Consider the following 18,007-nt stretch of genomic DNA (forward strand, 5'->3'; position numbering starts at 1 on the left):
TGGTGTGGGGCCATGGAAAATGCCATTTAATCATCCTACCTGTACTTCAACCAGCTGTTGGGCTGTAATTGGGGTGCCCACGAAGCGGTGCACAAACGGTGTTTGAAGGAAGCTCACATGTTTCAGCGTCTGAGGGTGGGAACTACAGGACCACAGAAAACACACGGTGCCCAAAATTAATCTCACTTGCACATATAACAGGTGGTCACCACTACCCCACGGAGAGAGATTCCTACCTGAAATCCCAGCCAAAGGAAATATATTTATATAGTCTCTCGTCTGATCCGCGTCAGCAAGGGGTTAATGATATGCGCTGTCCTGAAATGAGGGAAGCGCGAGCTTCAATTAGTCAGTGTCCCTAGCGGAGCATACCGTCACCGTAGAGAAAAGCGAGAGACGCGTCCAAAGGGCGCGCAACACTTACTTTTACGAGAGGAATCAATCCGGCGTTTCGAGCAGCGACACTGACTCGGAGTGAGGCGCCGCGCTCGAACGCATCACTAATGAGACCGCCAGGTCAGTGGACTGGGGGGTGTGGCTAAGGTGGATGCTGGTGGCACATAAGAGTAGCCGCCTGCTATAGCGCTATCTCCCAGGTCATTTTAAATCTTGTAGTCACATAACATCAGAGTGCTCACTTACTTAGTAAAGACAGTTGGATTTGTCCCAATAATTATTTGGAACAAAAGATGAGGACACAGTCACAGGACTCTGGTTGCCCTGAATGCAAGCCAAAATGGATTGTATGTCGAAATATTAACAACAGAAACATTGTGCTACCAAAATATAATCACCAAAATATTGAGGAGCTAAGTTTATGCAGGTATAGGGTTACTTTACTTAACTTCAGATTTATGCGTCTGCCAGTTTGAAATTTCCAACCACAAAAGAGAACAACGAAGGACGTGGTTGGTGAATCTGTCCCTTTTCCAGGATCGTGTAAGGCACATTAAGGAAGGATGGGTGAACTCCTTTCTCAAAGGTTTATTTTAAAAGGGAGTTTTGGTGTGGATTGTCAGTCGAGGAGAAGCAAGCCTCTCATCAAGTAATGAATGGGAAGAGGAAGGTAATCAGTATTTGAATGCAAAACAAGTGGTCCGTGGAGCTCCTTAGAAGACACAGCTGATGTTATATAAATATCTGGTGTGATATACATTAATTAAACACATAAAAATGAATGCATTCATCAAATAATTGGCCCAATATGATTTGCGAATTAGATGTTGTATGCACCTCAGTATAAAACGCATTTAAGCATTTTGGAAATAACGAATGGAAGGCAATTTTTATACTTATGAAATACAATGGTAACAGCTGATAACAATGTAAGGAAGACATATTTACCCACCAGCTGTGTTAGTTGTTGTTCCAGTGCTTTGTATTCCAGCGAGCTCCTGTTAAAAAGATCATCGGAAAAGGGCATGTTGGTTACGCGCAGGCTGAAGAATACTACCAGTTCTTTTCCCTTTGCAGTGGTAGTCATTGAACTGGTAGTCAGGTACTTCAGAGTAGGGGCTGCAGTGGTTTCAATAGAATGCTTTTCAGAAATTGAAATATAGGCACTTTCCTGTTCCAGCTCATCAGTTGGCGCTGCACTACCTGACTCCGTCTTGTCCAGTTCTGCTGCAATGTCCTGCACACCTACTGCAAAGTTAGGTAAAATGGTACCACCCAAAGCAGATGAGCCGGAAGTTGTAGGTGCAGCAGATGGAAAGGAATGAAAAAAAGACTGGTCTATAACAGTGTGACTGTAGGAAGATGCAGATGACGAAGCTACGTCTTCCTCTTTAGAGCCTTCCAACTTTGTGATTGTCTCTGGGGTGACCACTGGGCTGATCAATGCCTCACTCCCTGCAGCTGACTGGGAGATTTTACCAGGGGTCAACATGCTGACAGTTGCTCCTTCCACATCCGAACTGTCCATAGCTGAGGACCCATCACTTGAATCAGAAGACAAAGCAAATGTTTCTGTTGGAACAAATGAACTTGCCATGGCCAATATTTCATCTTCTGAGAAAATGGTGTTTGGATGTACTGAAGGAAAAGACGGATGAGGAAAAGAGGGAAGGGAGACTTCATCAGTAGATGTTTTGGAAAGCAGAGAGTCCCCTGATGATTCCTCTGAGTTTGTGGTCTGGTCACCTGTAAAAAGAAGAAATTTAGGTTTAGATTATAACTGAGGCTCTGTACATTGTTTTTCTCGCTTCGATGTAATCATTTTATAACTATATTATAACTATTAAACATGTTTAGACGAATGTACCACTAAAATTAATGTAGCAGTTAGACCTTATCATTGGTCGAGAGACTATAGAAATCATCTCAGACCCACACTTGTGCTTACTTGAGGGTTGAAATGAACCAGTTTGGGTTAGGATAAATTGAACATCGCAGCCTATTAGAACTGACATATATATCTTATTTCTTTCACATTCAGAAATAACATGTTCAAGCATTACCATTTCGTTTTGCATATATTTTTGCTGAGAACTGCCAGGAAATGGGGAATTACCAGACTTTGGAGTCTCGGCTGGGCAGTGCGCATTCAAAGAGATATATGCCCAGATGCATCAAGCATTTTTGGAGTCGCAAACGGTGCGATTCCTTAAAATCGTCCGTTTGCGATTCCAAAAATTCTTTTTGAGATGCATCATTTGTTTTTTGTAGAAAATCGCTAATTTTGCGATTTTCTAAAATGCGATTGCATTTAAGGAATCACAATTTTGCGATTCCTTAAATGCAATGCATAATTTTTAAAAAATTCAAATTGCAAGTGCAAATTACCACGAGGTTGAACCTCGTGGTAATTTGCAAAATTGTTTAAAAATGCACAAAAATGCATTTTTTTAAACTGTTAAGTTACAGACACACATGTCCTTAGGACATGTGTGTATGTAACTTATAGGTAAAAGTGCATTTCATGGGTGCAGGGGGGGGTCATTTGGACCCCCCTCTCCACCCTTGAAATGCTTTGTTGAATTGCGATTTTCAAATTGCAAATTCGCAATTCCCATTCATTCCTATGGGCATTTCAGCCCATAGGAATGAATGGGAATTGCGAATTCGCAATTTGAAAATCGCATTTTTCATGCGATTCGGTAAAAATTGCGATTTTTACCGATTCGGTAAATTTCGCAAATTAGGAATCACAAAAAAGTAGTTTGATGCATCTGGGCAATTGTCTCTCTTTGCCAGCAGAAAATACTTTAACAAGCAAACCATTTTCTTCATAATATCTGTTTGTAATTTTCACGTTGACTGGTTTGCGAACAAGTGTGCAATAAGAGAAACGACCTATACACAAAGAGGCTATATTGCAAATTGCTCCCTTGCAGGAGGTGCAAAAGCACCTGCCTAATGAATATTAATTAGGTAGGAGACGATTTGCCCGTCCACCGCAAATGGATATGAAAAAAGGGATTGCATTCTGCAGACCACTGCCCCTGTTCACATTTCCAAAAGAAAACTTTGAATAATGCAGCCCATGTCCATTAAAGGCAGGCATCGAGGGGGGCATGCTGTGGCCTTCAGGGACATTATCTGCTCCGGCAGAAGTTGCCTCTCACAATTCACATTGTCAAATTCCTTTTGATAATCATAATCGGATTACAACACAACTGCTGGCATTGGATTACGTTTGCGACTGCAATTCTGGTCAGCAACCATTGCTGCATGTCCAAGGGGCTTACTATTAGGAAGAGACATTCCTTTAACGCCTCTCCTAATTTTGACTCACAAATGGGTTTTTTGAATCACAAAGCGCGTGTTCGTTGTTTGCAAACGCATAAGTGTTTATTACATTGGCCCCCCAGTTTCTTTACATTGCTTACACATTTTTGATAACAGAACCCTATCTAAAAATATCAATCATAGCACCACAATTTTCATTTCAGTTAATAAGGTTCACCAGGCCCACCCATTCCACGTGAGAGCTGGGGTGGACGGTAGGGATGAAGTCTTTCTAAGTGCTCCACCAGTGTTCCCACCCAGATATCGCACAGGTAGTCAAAGACAGAGATCAGGCATGACTCACTGGGTGTACATTTGACTCACCGATAGTTAGAGTGAATGAGCTCAAATGTCAAGTTACAATTACAAGAGTGGCTAAGTAATAGAATGTGGATGTCAAATTCCCTGCAAACTCTTGGGGCTAGTGAAGTGATTCACCTACTGATCTCTGTGCCTGTGTTCTGTCGTAGTCCCAGTAAGCCTAGAGGTCAGGAACTATCAGATAGTGCCCCCTTCCTTGTGTACTATTGCTTAATTATATACGGAAACAAGGAGAGGCAAGTGAGTTTCAAAACGTTTCCGAAGTAACCCTTTACATAGCAAATAAAATAGAAATCTTGTAACGTTCAAAAACATAAGAGTACAATGCAACCTTTACAATGCCGTGTGAGTAACATTTTACAGTCTCAAAGATGCACTGAATGAAAAGAAAGCTAATTGATATTTCAAGAGAGCAAGACCTGAAGACAGGTACATATCTAATGTTTATTTTTGCCATCATGCCAGAAAAGCGAATAAGAAAACAGAGAAGTGGTCTATGCTAAACATTTATTCAATTAAGATATGATATCAATTGGAAGTACAGTCTTGTGTAGATTGGGGTGCTATCTATTTTGAATTGATTGTATTTATTGAAGTGTGTTAGACCTCACAACCTTATGGTGGTCTGCCCCCAAAACTTTTTCCTTCTCCCTCCTTTTTTTATATTAGTTATTGCTGGCTTTAGGTCTCTGTGCACTTTACTACTGCTAACCAGTGTAAACGTGCTTGTACTTCACCCCTAAAACATGGTAACATTTACTTACACCTGATTAGCACATTTAATTTACTTATAAATCCCTCTTATCATATACCCAGGGCCAGTAATTTAAATGTTACAAGTGGGCCTGCAGCACCTATTGTGCCATCCACTTAAGTAGTGCCTTAAAACATGCCTGAGGTTTGCCATTGTAGCCAGTATGCAGTTTTAAACTGCAAATTCGACTTGACGATATAACCCACTTGCCCAGCCTATAATTCCCTTTATATTACATGTAAATCATCCCTACGGTAGTCTCTAGACAGTCCATAGGGCAGGTTGTATTGTAATTTAAAAGTTGGACATCTACTTTTAAGTTTTACACGTCCTAGTAGTGAAAAACTCCTAAATTCGTTTTTCATTACTGTCTATTGCATTTGACACAGTAAGTGTGCTGGGTATGTCCAGTCGTGGCTCCCTGGCTCACTGTGCCACTGGAACCAAGCTACACATGGCTGAAGAGCCCATAACAAGGGCAAAACTGGCCCTGGGGTGCTTGTGTTATGGTTCAGGGAGGACCTGGCCTGGCAATTCGGGCTGGACTGTTTCCATGATAAACAGGGTCAAGCATGATTTGCATATGGCTGGGTCCAAACTGAGTTGGCATGGTGAGCAAGAAACAATGGATTAGGATGCAGCCCAAAAGATTGGTTGGGATTAATTCAAGCATTCCATCCATCACATTGTTTTCACTTTTAGAAAGTTGACTTTTTCCTGCCTTAACTACTTGGTGTGTGCAGCCTTTTCCTGGGTCACATGACTGGGTGTAGTTCGCAGTTGGACGTTGTATATGCCTCACAGACAGCAACACAATAGAGGAATTAGTTGTGCCTGGATGGGCCTCCACTGGCAGAATGGGTGGGCACAGCTGGGCAAGCCCCTCTTACAAGTCAGTAAGCTGTGCCCTGCATTTACACAAAGGACTCCTCACCAGCTCATTGTGCCTGCGGCCAGGCTGGAGCCTGGGCAGGGGAGACTGTAAAATCCAAGCACTTCCAAAAGAATCTCTAGAAATGTCTCTAATGTCAAAGAAGGCACCAGATATAAACATAAGACCCTCGCGCCCTCTTCAATTCACTTTCTGGATCTGCAGTAACGGAATAGGGTGTGTTCTGCCTTCATACAAAAGAACTAACACTTCCACATTGTCACTGCTGTCTGGAGGCCAGGTAAGGGAGGCAGGATATTCAATGCACTTTAAAGAACCTTTCTCGAAGTTCTCCCACCTTCTAGAAGAAGGACACCAGGGTATAAAAATAGAACCCTCAGACCCACTCTTCAGTTCACTCCTGAACATGCAAAAGGACCCAGAGGACTGCCTGCTGCTGTGGCAGTTTATGTACAGCCCTAATAAAGTAGCAGCTAGCTGACCTAATGTAAAATGACCTTGAGACAGGTTTAGGGAGGTTAGTCAAGATTTGTGTGGCAAGGTTATTTATTATCAAGAGGGATGCATATTTACTGTCTGGTCTGGCTGACCCAGATGCTTTAAAATAGTCACAGTTGCTCTACTGCATTGATTATAGCCATAGCTGTTTGAAAGTAAATGTTAAATGGTTCCTACATATATTTAGCAACAGAATAGGGAAGAGTGAGGTTTGAAGATAGGTGGCTATGATATGAATATTAAAACACAATTTAACACAAGAGAGGGTATATTCTATGGATATGGAGGGAATTGTTTTGACGCCATAATCAGGATGATTTAGAAGACTGGTTACAGATTATGTTTAAGAGAGATGAACACAAGGCATTTAAGTGCTTTTGAAAGAATTACTTATACTAGAAAGACAAAGTTATAGAGGGAAAGAAAGGAGTGATCAGAGGTTAGATTTTGTGCAGTAGCAAAACACGTAGGTGGTGATTTACAAACTTAAAGCATTTCTCCTTCCGTCCGCCTAGTTGAAAAGGGCTCACTTTTCTCATGCTGAACGTAATCTACTTTATTTAGTAAATTAGGTCAGCATGAGAAACCTTGGGTGCTTGCTTGGGAACGCCAATGCTCCACCCTTGGTACGCCACAAGGTGCAAAGTAATTTTCAAATCTAGTGCCTACCAGACAGTGAGGGTGCAGTGTAAATATCTGGCGATAAGAGGGCCAAAGTGATCAAGAGCATCACACACCAGTTTAGCTGTATTGTATTAGCTTGTATCATGTGGGGATTATGGGTGTGACCAAAGATAAGGAGAGGGAAGTAATTCAAGGAAAGCCTGGTTTCAGTGGTGTAGACTTTGGAGGTTTTGGAGGAGGCAAAGTGTGAAGTGGAAAAGGTTGAATAAGAGGAGTGAATGGGTAAAAGCCAAGGATTAGCATTGTGAAGTAATGTGGATTGATATGTATGCAAAATTACTGGCTTTGAGTGTAGTTGTGAGGCCATAAATGCCACTATTAAAAAATGTTGTCTGACTTTTTCTCCCTCTGTGGAGGGCTCAGAGATAATTGTCATGCTGAGGGTCCAGATAGCCGCAATTATCTTGTGTTGGTGATGCAGGAACTCCTAGGGTCAATGTATTACGGTTAAGAACAGTCAAAAACCAGTTGGAAAGTGTTTTAGAACATATTGTAGGAGCTGGGCTATGGTGGTGTACATCTGGGTGAGTTGGGGTGTGCAAAGAGTTGCACTGAGTTCAATAGAGTTTCTGTGCATGTGCATAGAGGAAAATGGCTTGTTGCAGAGGATACTGTCCGTCAATAGCTGAAAAAAGATTTGTATTGTTTGATGAGATGTATAGATTACAAAATCCCGGAGGAAATAGTGAGAGCTAGGATGGAATCTCAGATCCTAATTCACAAAGGAACTTGAAACTCCTAAAGTTAGAAGTGCGGAGTCTCTGCACTCATGGCGGAATCTCCAAACTCCGGCGGAATCTCCTCACTCGGGGCAGAATCTCCACACTGCTGTTCTCAATGCGTAGAAACTGTCCAGACTGCTGAGATTTCACTACAAGTGCACAGACTTCACATGGGTTGTATGTCCTTTTGTGAATCTGGCCCTCAGTCTTCAGACAGCATCTAAAGTTTCAGAAAAGTATAGTTCTACAATTTGTGCAAAGAAGGGTAATGGAAAGAAATGAAATGCATTCGAAGATAGATAAAGGAATTCAACTAAGGGCGTATTATGGCTGTAAAATGTTTGTTAAAGAGTTGGTTCACTTTCATATTGTTATAGATGTTTTGAAGAATGTGTCCCATCGGTATGATGTGAATTGGGTCACAGAATGTACTTAGTATCTGCTGAAATGTCATTGATTGCCTTTAGAAAGCAGTCATAGTGGTCAATGATGTCTTCTTGTAGTTGACTGGGCATTTCAATGTGCAGAGTGAGCTGGTACATTGTTTGATTGATAATTTCTGTAGTCTGTTGGGCACTGGATATTCGGTCTCTAGTAACAGCTGAACTTAGAGTTGTTTGATATGGCATCATTTGGGATATAAGAGTATTGTACACAGAATATGAAATAGTTGTGTAGTGTTGATGGGTGAGGGTTCCTGTAAATGACCACAGATTCCGTGGCCACTCATAGTATCATGATAGCTCTGGATAGCAACCAGATCATTCACCTGTATGTTCGCGCACGTCAGCTACGCTTAGGTCAGGCCCACAATCTAGTGAACCATCGGTTCAAGAAAAGCGCTTGGGGCGGTAGAAGCTTTCTAGTCGGGACGACCAAACTCTGGAACTCTCTTACCCAAAGGCTAAAAGAAGAAACTCACCTGTTGACCTTCATGAAGGCGCTGAAGACATGGATTGGGAATGAAAGGCTGAACGTTAATGCATAGTGTCAACTCTGTCTGGACTGAGGTTTTATGTGCACGAACAATGTGGACCAACAGTAAACCACAGTTTGTACTAGACCACAAACTCTTCCGTAGTCTAAAGACATATTTCAACAATACTGAATATCTGAGTATAACTTCCCTCATGGTCCTTGCCATCTTTGCTAGGCAATTATGCTACAAGTTACGGCAGCCAAGATAGTGCTATGCGGACTTGTCAAGAACCACTTGATTCCATGTGAATTTGTATTGAAGGGCTTTAGCAAATGCAGACAATTATTTTAGGCTGTCATGAAATGTTTAACTATTTTTTAAGATTATATATATTTCTCCTTAAATAGTGGTAGCATTGGATTATCCACTATTAGCATATTTAATTTACTTTTAAGTGCCTAGTAAAGTGCACTTCCTCTACCCAGGGAGTGTAAATTAAGTGCTACTAGTGGGCCTGCAGCACTAAGTGTGCCATGGTAGGTCCTGTAAAGACCAGAGGGCAGGGAGCAGTGCATTTGAAAAGTAGGACATGTACTTTTAAGTTTTACATGTCCTGGTATTGAAAAACTCTTAAATTATTTTTTTCACTACTACAAGGCCTTTCTCTCCCATAGGATAACATTTCTATAACCCTATTAAAGTTTATGAGTGTAATTTACAATTGGGAAGGGTTTGACCCTCAAGTTTGGTGTCTCTGAAATCATAATTTGAAATGACATCTTATAGCGAAGTAGGATTTTTAAAAATTGCAATTCTAAAAATGCCACTTTTAGAAATTTGGTATTTTCTTACTTTAGCCATTTGGTGCCTGCTACCTGTCTCTGATACATGTCTGGGGAGGGTGACAGCTGTGCTTTGTGTATTCTCCCCAGACAGCCACACACAATGGGAGCTTATGTGTGCCTGATGGACTATCCTGGCAGGATAGGATGGAGGAGCTAGATTTAGCCTCATTTACACCTAAAGAGGATGTGTCCTGTCCCCAGATAAATGGGCTGCATACCCCCTGTAGTGAGTCTGGAGCCAGGGCAGGAAGGGAGATCATCTGTGTACTTAAAGACCCTTCTTTGAAGTCTCCCCCACTTGAAAGGTGCAACTGGGTATACGTAGTGGACCTCAGACATCACCACTTTAGTACAGTTCTGGACCTGTGGATACTCTGCCAGGAAGAAGAACTGATGTGCTGCTGAAAGGGCTGTCACTCTACTGGACTGCAACTCTAAAGGACCTGCTGCCTGCTGCACTCTTTCCTGGGGCAGGGGAACTGGACCTGAAACCCATCTTGAACCCAACACACCAGAGTTACTCAAATAGCTAGTCTGCTGGCCTACTGATCTGAGCATCAAGGACTTAACAGGCTCCCCACAGCTCCTGAACCTATCTTCATCAAGATCCTGACAACCAAGAGGCATCTCTGAGGTCCAGGGCTCTTGAAAGTGTTCTTTTCGCTCTTTAGTTAAGCTTTTGGGTTCTTCGCAAATAGGCCTGTTCGCTCTGGAACCTTGTTGCTCACCAGGAAATCCAGTGCAAACTTCCTCAAGTTTGCCTCTTTGCATAGCAAGTATCACTGTTCACGACCATGAGGCTCTAGCCCATCTGTCTGTGACATATGGTAGCTGTTTGCTCCCCGTGGACCACCACCATTGATGCTCTCCTTGCTACCGGCAACATTCCTCTCTGTGAATGGGACTCTTGGCACAATTCTTGCGAAGGGATAACTTAATCTGGACTAATCTGGGACTGTATCTGACCCACGCTTCACATCAGCCAGCCTGAACTTTTGGATTTGACCCAGTTTAGCGTGACCAGATGTCCCCGGTTGGCCCTTTATGCTTTTAAGCATTACTTTACAGTTTATTTTTTAGAAATTCATGAATCTGGTTCTACAAATTGGCTTTTTATTGCTTAGTCTTGTTTTTGTCATTAAATTAAGCTCTATTTTTTTACCTGGTGTGTAATCTTTCTGTCTGGTGTTTATACTGTTTTACTGTTTGAACTGTTGCACAAATACTTTACACATTGCCACTTTAGTTCAGCCTGTCTGATCTGTGCCAAGCTACCGGGGGGTGAACACCGGTTCATTTAGGGTGTGTTGTGATTTACCCTGACTAGGATTATGGTCCCTGCTTGGGTGGTGCATACCTCTGCCAACCAGAAACTCAATTTCTAACAGTTGTGAAAAGATAATGCTAAAGTATATTTACTTTTACAGTTTAGCACAAAAAATGTATGGCAATTACTATACATATCTCTTTAACTTTAATTGCTAATCTCCTGAGGCACAGCCGGGAGAAGATAGAAAGATCGTGTATTTCACATTGTTTATTTTAAATTGTAATTAGAAAGCTACTTTTAAAACTGCACTCACCCTGCCTGTCACACGATTGCTGTGTGCAGACACCCCTTCTTCCAGCAAAACGAGCACTGGAAAGGCTGAAAATCGCTGATCTCTCACTAAACCGCCATTACCCACGCCCTGACTGGGCCCCGCCCACTACGAGGCCACGCCCCCTCGCTCTTAAAAAGCGCGCTGAATCGCTAGTGCGCAGAGAACCTTGCTAATCTCCTGAGGCACAGCCGGGAGAAGATAGAAAGATCGTGTATTTCACATTGTTTATTTTAAATTGTAATTAGAAAGCTACTTTTAAAACTGCACTTACCCTGCCTGTCACACGATTGCTGTGTGCAGACACCCCTTCTTCCAGCAAAACGAGCACTGGAAAGGCTGAAAATCACTGATCTCTCACTAAACCGCCATTACCCACGCCCTGACTGGACCACGCCCACTACGAGGCAACACCCCCCCTCTTCACATCCTCATAATAATGTGCATGTACCGGAAGCGCAGCGGACGAGCGCAGCGGGCGCGACGATTGCGCGCCGAAGGCGCGCTTAAGGCAAGCTCGTCTGCGCTCGTCCGCGATCAGGACGCGACCGGGGCCGGCCTCTATCTCCGACCAACCAGCCATACCACCGCTACTTACACTCGAAATGAGCTGTTGGCTCTAAAAACCCCCCAATGCACGACCTGCCCTTCTCCCTCCTCTGACGCTCAGAGCAAAGCCTTTGTTTGCACTGCCTGCAACTTCTCCCTGCCCGTCCCAGGCCATACTATCAGGACGACCCATGCCCTGAACTCCGCCTCCTCGCGCGGAACCCAATCCCCCCTGACCCTCCTAGCCGCCTTAATCAACTGCAGATCTTTGAGTAAACATGCTATCGACATCTGGCAGTCCCTACGGGACAACGACTGGGACCTACTATTTTTAACCGAAACATGGTTGAATGACACCACAAATCCTGCAATCGCCCTCGCACTGCCGGAAGGTTATAACATCATCTGTGCAAACAGACCCAATGGTAAATCTGGGGGTGGTGTTGCGTTAATCCATAAATCCAAATGGACGGTTACCCTCCCCCCTTACGACCCAATCGACTGTATTGAAGGCCTCCCCTTCAGTGTTCAAATCTCCCCATCCTCCTCCTGTTCTGGAATCCTTATTTACCGTCCCCCACATTCCAATACCTCTCACTTACTCGCTCTGGCGGACTATCTCACTCAGCTTAGCACACGATACGCTAACTTTACTGCACTAGGAGACTTCAATCTCCACGTTAATAATGAATCTTGCTTGCACAGCAGCAACTTCATTTCAACGCTAGCAGTATGCAATTTAGTCCAAATAATTACCCTACCTACGCATAAAGCAGGTCACACGCTCGATCTGATCTGCTCCAACTTACCATCTATCCGGGCCACATCTCCTATCCCGGTTATATGGTCCGACCACTTCCTCATCCCTTTTGAAATCGACATTCCCTGTCATGTCAGACCCGCCATCACCCCTAAATCATCAGGCAGAAACTGGAGTCGTATCACCCCTGAATCGCTCCTGGGATATTTAAAAAACACTCTACCCCGTCCATCGTCCGATCCGGACTCACAGATTGACCATCTGGACGCATGGATTAGCCAGGCCATAGACGCCCTGGCTCCCATTAAACCCACTAAAACCTACAGGGCGGCACCCTCCGCACCATGGTACTCAGATGAGCTCCGGCAGAAAAAGGCCTCCTGTAAATCCCTCGAACGCCTCTGGAGACAAAACTACTCCTTGGACAGCAAAACCATTTATAAATCGGGCCTTAAAGAATACCGGAGAATGATCGAAAAACACAAACAAGATTTTCTAGCCTCCAGAATCAAACTTGCCAGCAATGGCGCTAGGGAAATTTTTAATATAGTAAGATCCTTTACAAACCCCAATGCGCTGACTCGTACTCAGCCCGCCTCTCTGTCGCTTTGCGACAAACTTTCACAATTTTTTGAGGATAAAATCGAAGCCATCTACTCTTCCTTCCCTATTCCTAACACAGAAGGGCGACAAAAGGAACTCGTGACTTCCCCGCTTCTGCAGCCTATCCTACTCGAATTTGCATCCATATCAGAAACAGATTCCATGGCTGAACTTATCAAATGCAAATCAGGCTCACCCAAAGACCCTTGGCCTGCCAAGCAATATAAAAATCTTGCATCCCTCCTCAACCCCCACCCCAACTCTATCTGGAATAACTCCCTCAGAACGGGCTGTTTCCCTGCCAAATGGAAACATGCCTCCTTAGTCCCCATCCTTAAAAAACCCAACTTGGATCCAGACAACCCCAGTAACTACAGGCCTATTTCTCTCCTGCCTGCTCCAGCCAAGATCCTGGAAAAACTGGTACACTCGCAGTTGTCGAATTACATCGAAACCAATGGGCTTCTCCATGACTCCCAGCACGGTTTCAGGTCGGGCCACAGCACCGAGTCGGCCCTAATTGAAATGGCTGACTCGGTGAGGTGGACGCTTGACCAAGGATCGAGGGCGGTGTTGGTGCTGCTGGATCTCTCGGCAGCATTCGACACCGTCTCTCATAAAATCCTGCTGGAAAGACTGGAGGACCTTGGGCTGGGTGGCGCTGTTCTGAAATGGCTCTCATCTTACCTTTCGGACCGCACACAGCAGGTCTTCACTCCTCCATTCACCTCTTCTGCCAGACCACTCAAATGGGGAGTCCCTCAGGGTTCTTCCCTAAGTCCGCTCCTTTTTAATGTGTATTTCACCCCCCTGGCCAAGCTGATTGCACAGACGGGGATTAAATCTACCTCCTACGCTGATGACATCCAGCTTCTTTTCACCTTTGACTCCCCCTCCACCTCAGCTTTTGATCCACTTAAATCCTGCCTTAGGGACATTTCGAGCTGGATGGATGCTAATTCCCTCCGACTCAATGCTGGAAAAACAGAGATCCTCTTTTTCAACACACCATCCCCTCTGGACTCCAGTATATGGTGGCCAGAAGACCTGAGCCTAGCCCCCACCCCCAAAGATTCGGTGAGAAATCTCGGAGTTCGCTGGGACAATCAACTTAGCTTTAACAATCAGGTGCAAACAGTTGCATCCTCCTGCTTTGCTAAGATCCGCACCATAAAACGCCTCATTAACTTCTTGCCGGCGGACTGCCGTAAAACTGTGATCCAGGCATTGATCATATCACACCTCGATTATGCCAATGCCCTCTACCTTGGTATCACAGCAGGCCTCTGCCATAAACTTCAGACGGTCCAAAATGCCGCCGCCCGGCTGGTGGAGAGCATTCCTGCTAGACACCATATCACTCCACACCTCCGCAAACTCCATTGGCTGCCCATAGCCAAAAGATGTGTGTTCAAGGCCATGACATTGGCCTACCGAGCATCAAAAGGCAGTGGATCGGCACACCTGAAAAACACTCTGCGACCCTATGCCAACTCCAGGACTTTACGATCCAATACCCTCCACTTCCTAGAAACTCCCCGATTTAAATGCTCTCGGGCAGGTGGAAAAACCTTTGAGGTCTGTACCTCTCAGCGCTGGAACAAGCTCCCACTAGCCTTACGCACTTGTCAGTCAGAATCAGCCTTCTGTAAATCCCTGAAAACACATCTATTCTCCTCTTAAACAGTGGAATTCTGACCCCTGACCTCTATTTTTCAGAGTTCTCAGCGCCGGGACGCCCCGTTGGGGCCGCTGCGCGCTTTACAAAATACTCAAATAATCAAATAAATATCCATTAGATTGTACAGACATCCTTGACCAACATAAGTGAGAAGTCAGAGTGGTGGAGTCCATAGTTTCTATTTTCTCTCTGCCTATTCCCCTTTCCCTACTTTAATCACTGGCTGTCATGTTCCTGTGTATGTGGAAGTTGTGAGAGAGGGAATAGTGTATCACTACCATTGGATTCTGAGTTCAAGGTTAGTGGCTGAGTTCACTTATTGCTCAAATTAAGTGGATGCACATTGCAATTCATTTGACGGACACAAATTCAGCAGGTACAGGGTCAGTTCACTCCCTCGACATACATTCCAAGAAAGACAGACATGTTTCACTCATTGGATACAGATTCACTATGTGTAAGGAACAGTGAGCTCAGTGGACACCAACTGAACTGGTGCAAGGATGCTGGAGATGAATAAGAGATCTTGAGGTTGGTGATCTTGAGCATGAGGATGTAGATGATATAACAGAGGACAATCTATCTCTGGATAGAGAGGATAGGCACCAGTGAATTTGGATATATACAAGGCACTGTTCACTTACTAGCCTGAGGCTCAATGGGAGTAAGACCTCTTTGACACATGACACACTGATCCCCAGGCAAACAGTTCACTCAATGGGCACTGATTAATTGAGTGCAGAGCATAGTTCACTCAATTAACATTCATTCAATCAATGTAGAATATGTTTGCTCATTGAGCTCAAATTAATTATGAGGAGAGGGTATTTTTTACATTATTTATATTGAAGTGCTATTAGTATAATGCAAGCCAGACATTGACAGGCTCTGTTTGGCTTTACTTGAGACAAAGATATGAGTCAAGAGGCAAAGAAATGACACAATGTAGAAACACAAGATGAAGAAACCAGTTTGCTGAACTTGGTAAGGGGGCCCAGACACCCAGAGTGGAGACAAGATATACACGAAGGGCCCATATATGTCAGTGTAGAGATTGAGTAAACTGATAGGTCGGACTGTAGAAACTTTGCATAATTGTTGATTTAACATAAGAGACATGAGCTGGGGGAATATGGTCATAACAGGACCAAACTAATATCAACATAGTGTGGAGGTAGGAGGTGCTGGGGGCAAATCGAAAAAAAGATATGGGTGACTGGATATGGTTTAACTGTGTTAACAGAGGCATAAAGTATGGGTTAGAATACACAATGTAGAATCTAGTTAACTTGAGGGAGAATATCATAGAGTACTGAGTATTTAAGGAGAGGATGAGAGAAGCAAACTAAAAAGATATATATTTCAAGAATTAAATAGAACGTCCAAACGGCACCGCTGGTCAATCACTGGAGGCTAAATAATCATACAGCGAAAGATCTGATATGGACTATCATATCAAAAGTAGAACAAGATCCTAGAGGCGGAGATATGGAGAAAAAACTGTCTATGAGAGAACCCATGTTAATAGTGAAGTTCAATACAGCAGTAGATGGACTGAAGGAGTTGTCAGAAATTTACAAATTAAGCTGACACCAGAGAAGTTTTAACAAGATATCACCATAGAAAGGTGACAACTTCATACTTCTTTAGACAAGTTCAAATTGATTATTAATAGTCGTCAGAAGGTTTTTGACTGTGGAGTATAAACTTCTGAACCAAATTGGATACCCTTGCGGAAGATATCTTTATTTAAACGAATCGTTCTGTTATACCAGAAGACATATGAAGCTGTAACTCAAATCCAAGCAGCCATGATCAACAATCTACAATACAAATGTGGAGCAATTAAAATAAGATCGTAATGAACAGGTCACTAAAACCAGATGCAATGAAGTGGCTAGGCGCATGAATACTAACAAGAATAATTGTTCAACTGGTGGGACTAATACGTCATTGAGACTAAAGGAAAAGAGATCCTTTAAATAAAGTTTCATTGAGAAAGAATTGACGCACGGATACTAACAAGAAGAATTGCATAACGGGAGTGATGAATATGTCATTGAGACTAAAGGAAAAGAGATAATTTCAATAAAGTTTCATTGAAAAAAAACACTGTCACGGAATGGAAACGAAGAGAAATAAGTCTTGCATATGCGGTAAAGAAAGAACATAGAGTCAAGTAGCAGCTTGAAAGGATTGATATAAGATTACAGAGATGTTAACAACAATATTATAATACAATGTTATTCTTTTCGAAGCAAACACTATATGTCCCATGATTCCATACGATACACGCTGTCACGTTATAATTACGTACGGCCGCACCAACCAGGATGTGCACAACCCCGAGAATGCCAAAATGATAACACGCTCCGGTCTGATTGGAGATCGAAACTAAAAACAGGAGGTAAGCTTTTAACTGAATGATTGTTGGCATATCAACAGACAGACCGCGACCCCAGAGGCCTTTTTAACGCAGGTATGCTTAATGTTGCAGGCTCGCCTCCAAAGGGCACAATTAAATTGCCACTACAACAAGCGACGCATTACTAGAGTGCTTACCTAGACAGGGGCTAACAAATCTAGTTTCCATACATGAAAATGGGGCACTAAGTGACTTTCTGATGTTTGCAGGCATATTTGTAGAAAATTGACAGTTTAAGAAAGAAAGGTGACAGAAAGAGACAATTAAGTAAGTGAATGTTTGGTTTACAGAAGAACTGTAGTAGATGTTGGAATAGAGAAAATAGGACATTTGCGATCAATGTTATTTGTCTTAATACAGGTGTCATAATTGGTCAAAAATAGAGTGCAATAGCTTGATCAAGTTAAGGTAAGTGGCTTTATTTAATAAGTCACGGAGGGCTGAAGGAAGAGGCAGGCATCTAGAGTGGTAGTAAGAGTTTTTTTGTTTGTTTTCTAGCTTGGTCCTGATGAAAACTCCCCGAGTGGAAGGAGTTCGAAACGCGTAGACCATTATTGTTTTGGCCATAAGAGTATTTTGCAAAAGTCAAAATTGTCAGACTCATAAATTCTGTCAAATAGAGTCCTATGGCTTATAATTGAAAGGTCTTCTTGAAAATTCTGAAAAAGAAAGTTAAAGATTTTCGGAGAGAATGTTGGGAGTGCATTCGAATATAGTATGAAAAGGGTATGAGAGTAGAGAGAATAAAAGAATGGTGAATATTTGAAGAATTTTGTATTGAAAAATTGATGTTTAATATATAAAGATTAAAAATGTGCAGAGTTGTTTAAAATTTAAAATTTTGATATGTGAAAATATTCAAATAAAGAAAGAAGATTCATTTCAGATGGAAAATGTGGTCTGTGGTACATATTGCTGGATTTTCAATATGGCTGCTCTAGATTAAAAGAGTTTGAATCAGGTAGCAGTATTGGCACGTGTATAGTTCTTTAATAATGTATGGTATCAAAGCATCAGTTTAGGC

General features: G+C 42.9%; 1 protein-coding gene across 1 annotated transcript in view; it reads right to left on the reverse strand.

Annotated features, from left to right (window-relative positions):
* The window catches only part of IMPG1 (interphotoreceptor matrix proteoglycan 1), a 1,383,550-nt gene that overhangs the window by 358,098 nt on the left and 1,007,445 nt on the right, over positions 1-18,007 (reverse strand). The window contains exon 13 of the mRNA XM_086925652.1: positions 1,349-2,142. Within this exon, the coding sequence (XP_086781778.1) occupies positions 1,349-2,142 (794 nt within the window). The remainder of the gene's footprint in view (positions 1-1,348; positions 2,143-18,007) is intronic.

The sequence above is a fragment of the Lissotriton vulgaris genome, chromosome 6, assembly GCF_964263255.1.
Source record: "Lissotriton vulgaris chromosome 6, aLisVul1.2, whole genome shotgun sequence".
Classification (NCBI taxonomy): domain Eukaryota; kingdom Metazoa; phylum Chordata; class Amphibia; order Caudata; family Salamandridae; genus Lissotriton; species Lissotriton vulgaris.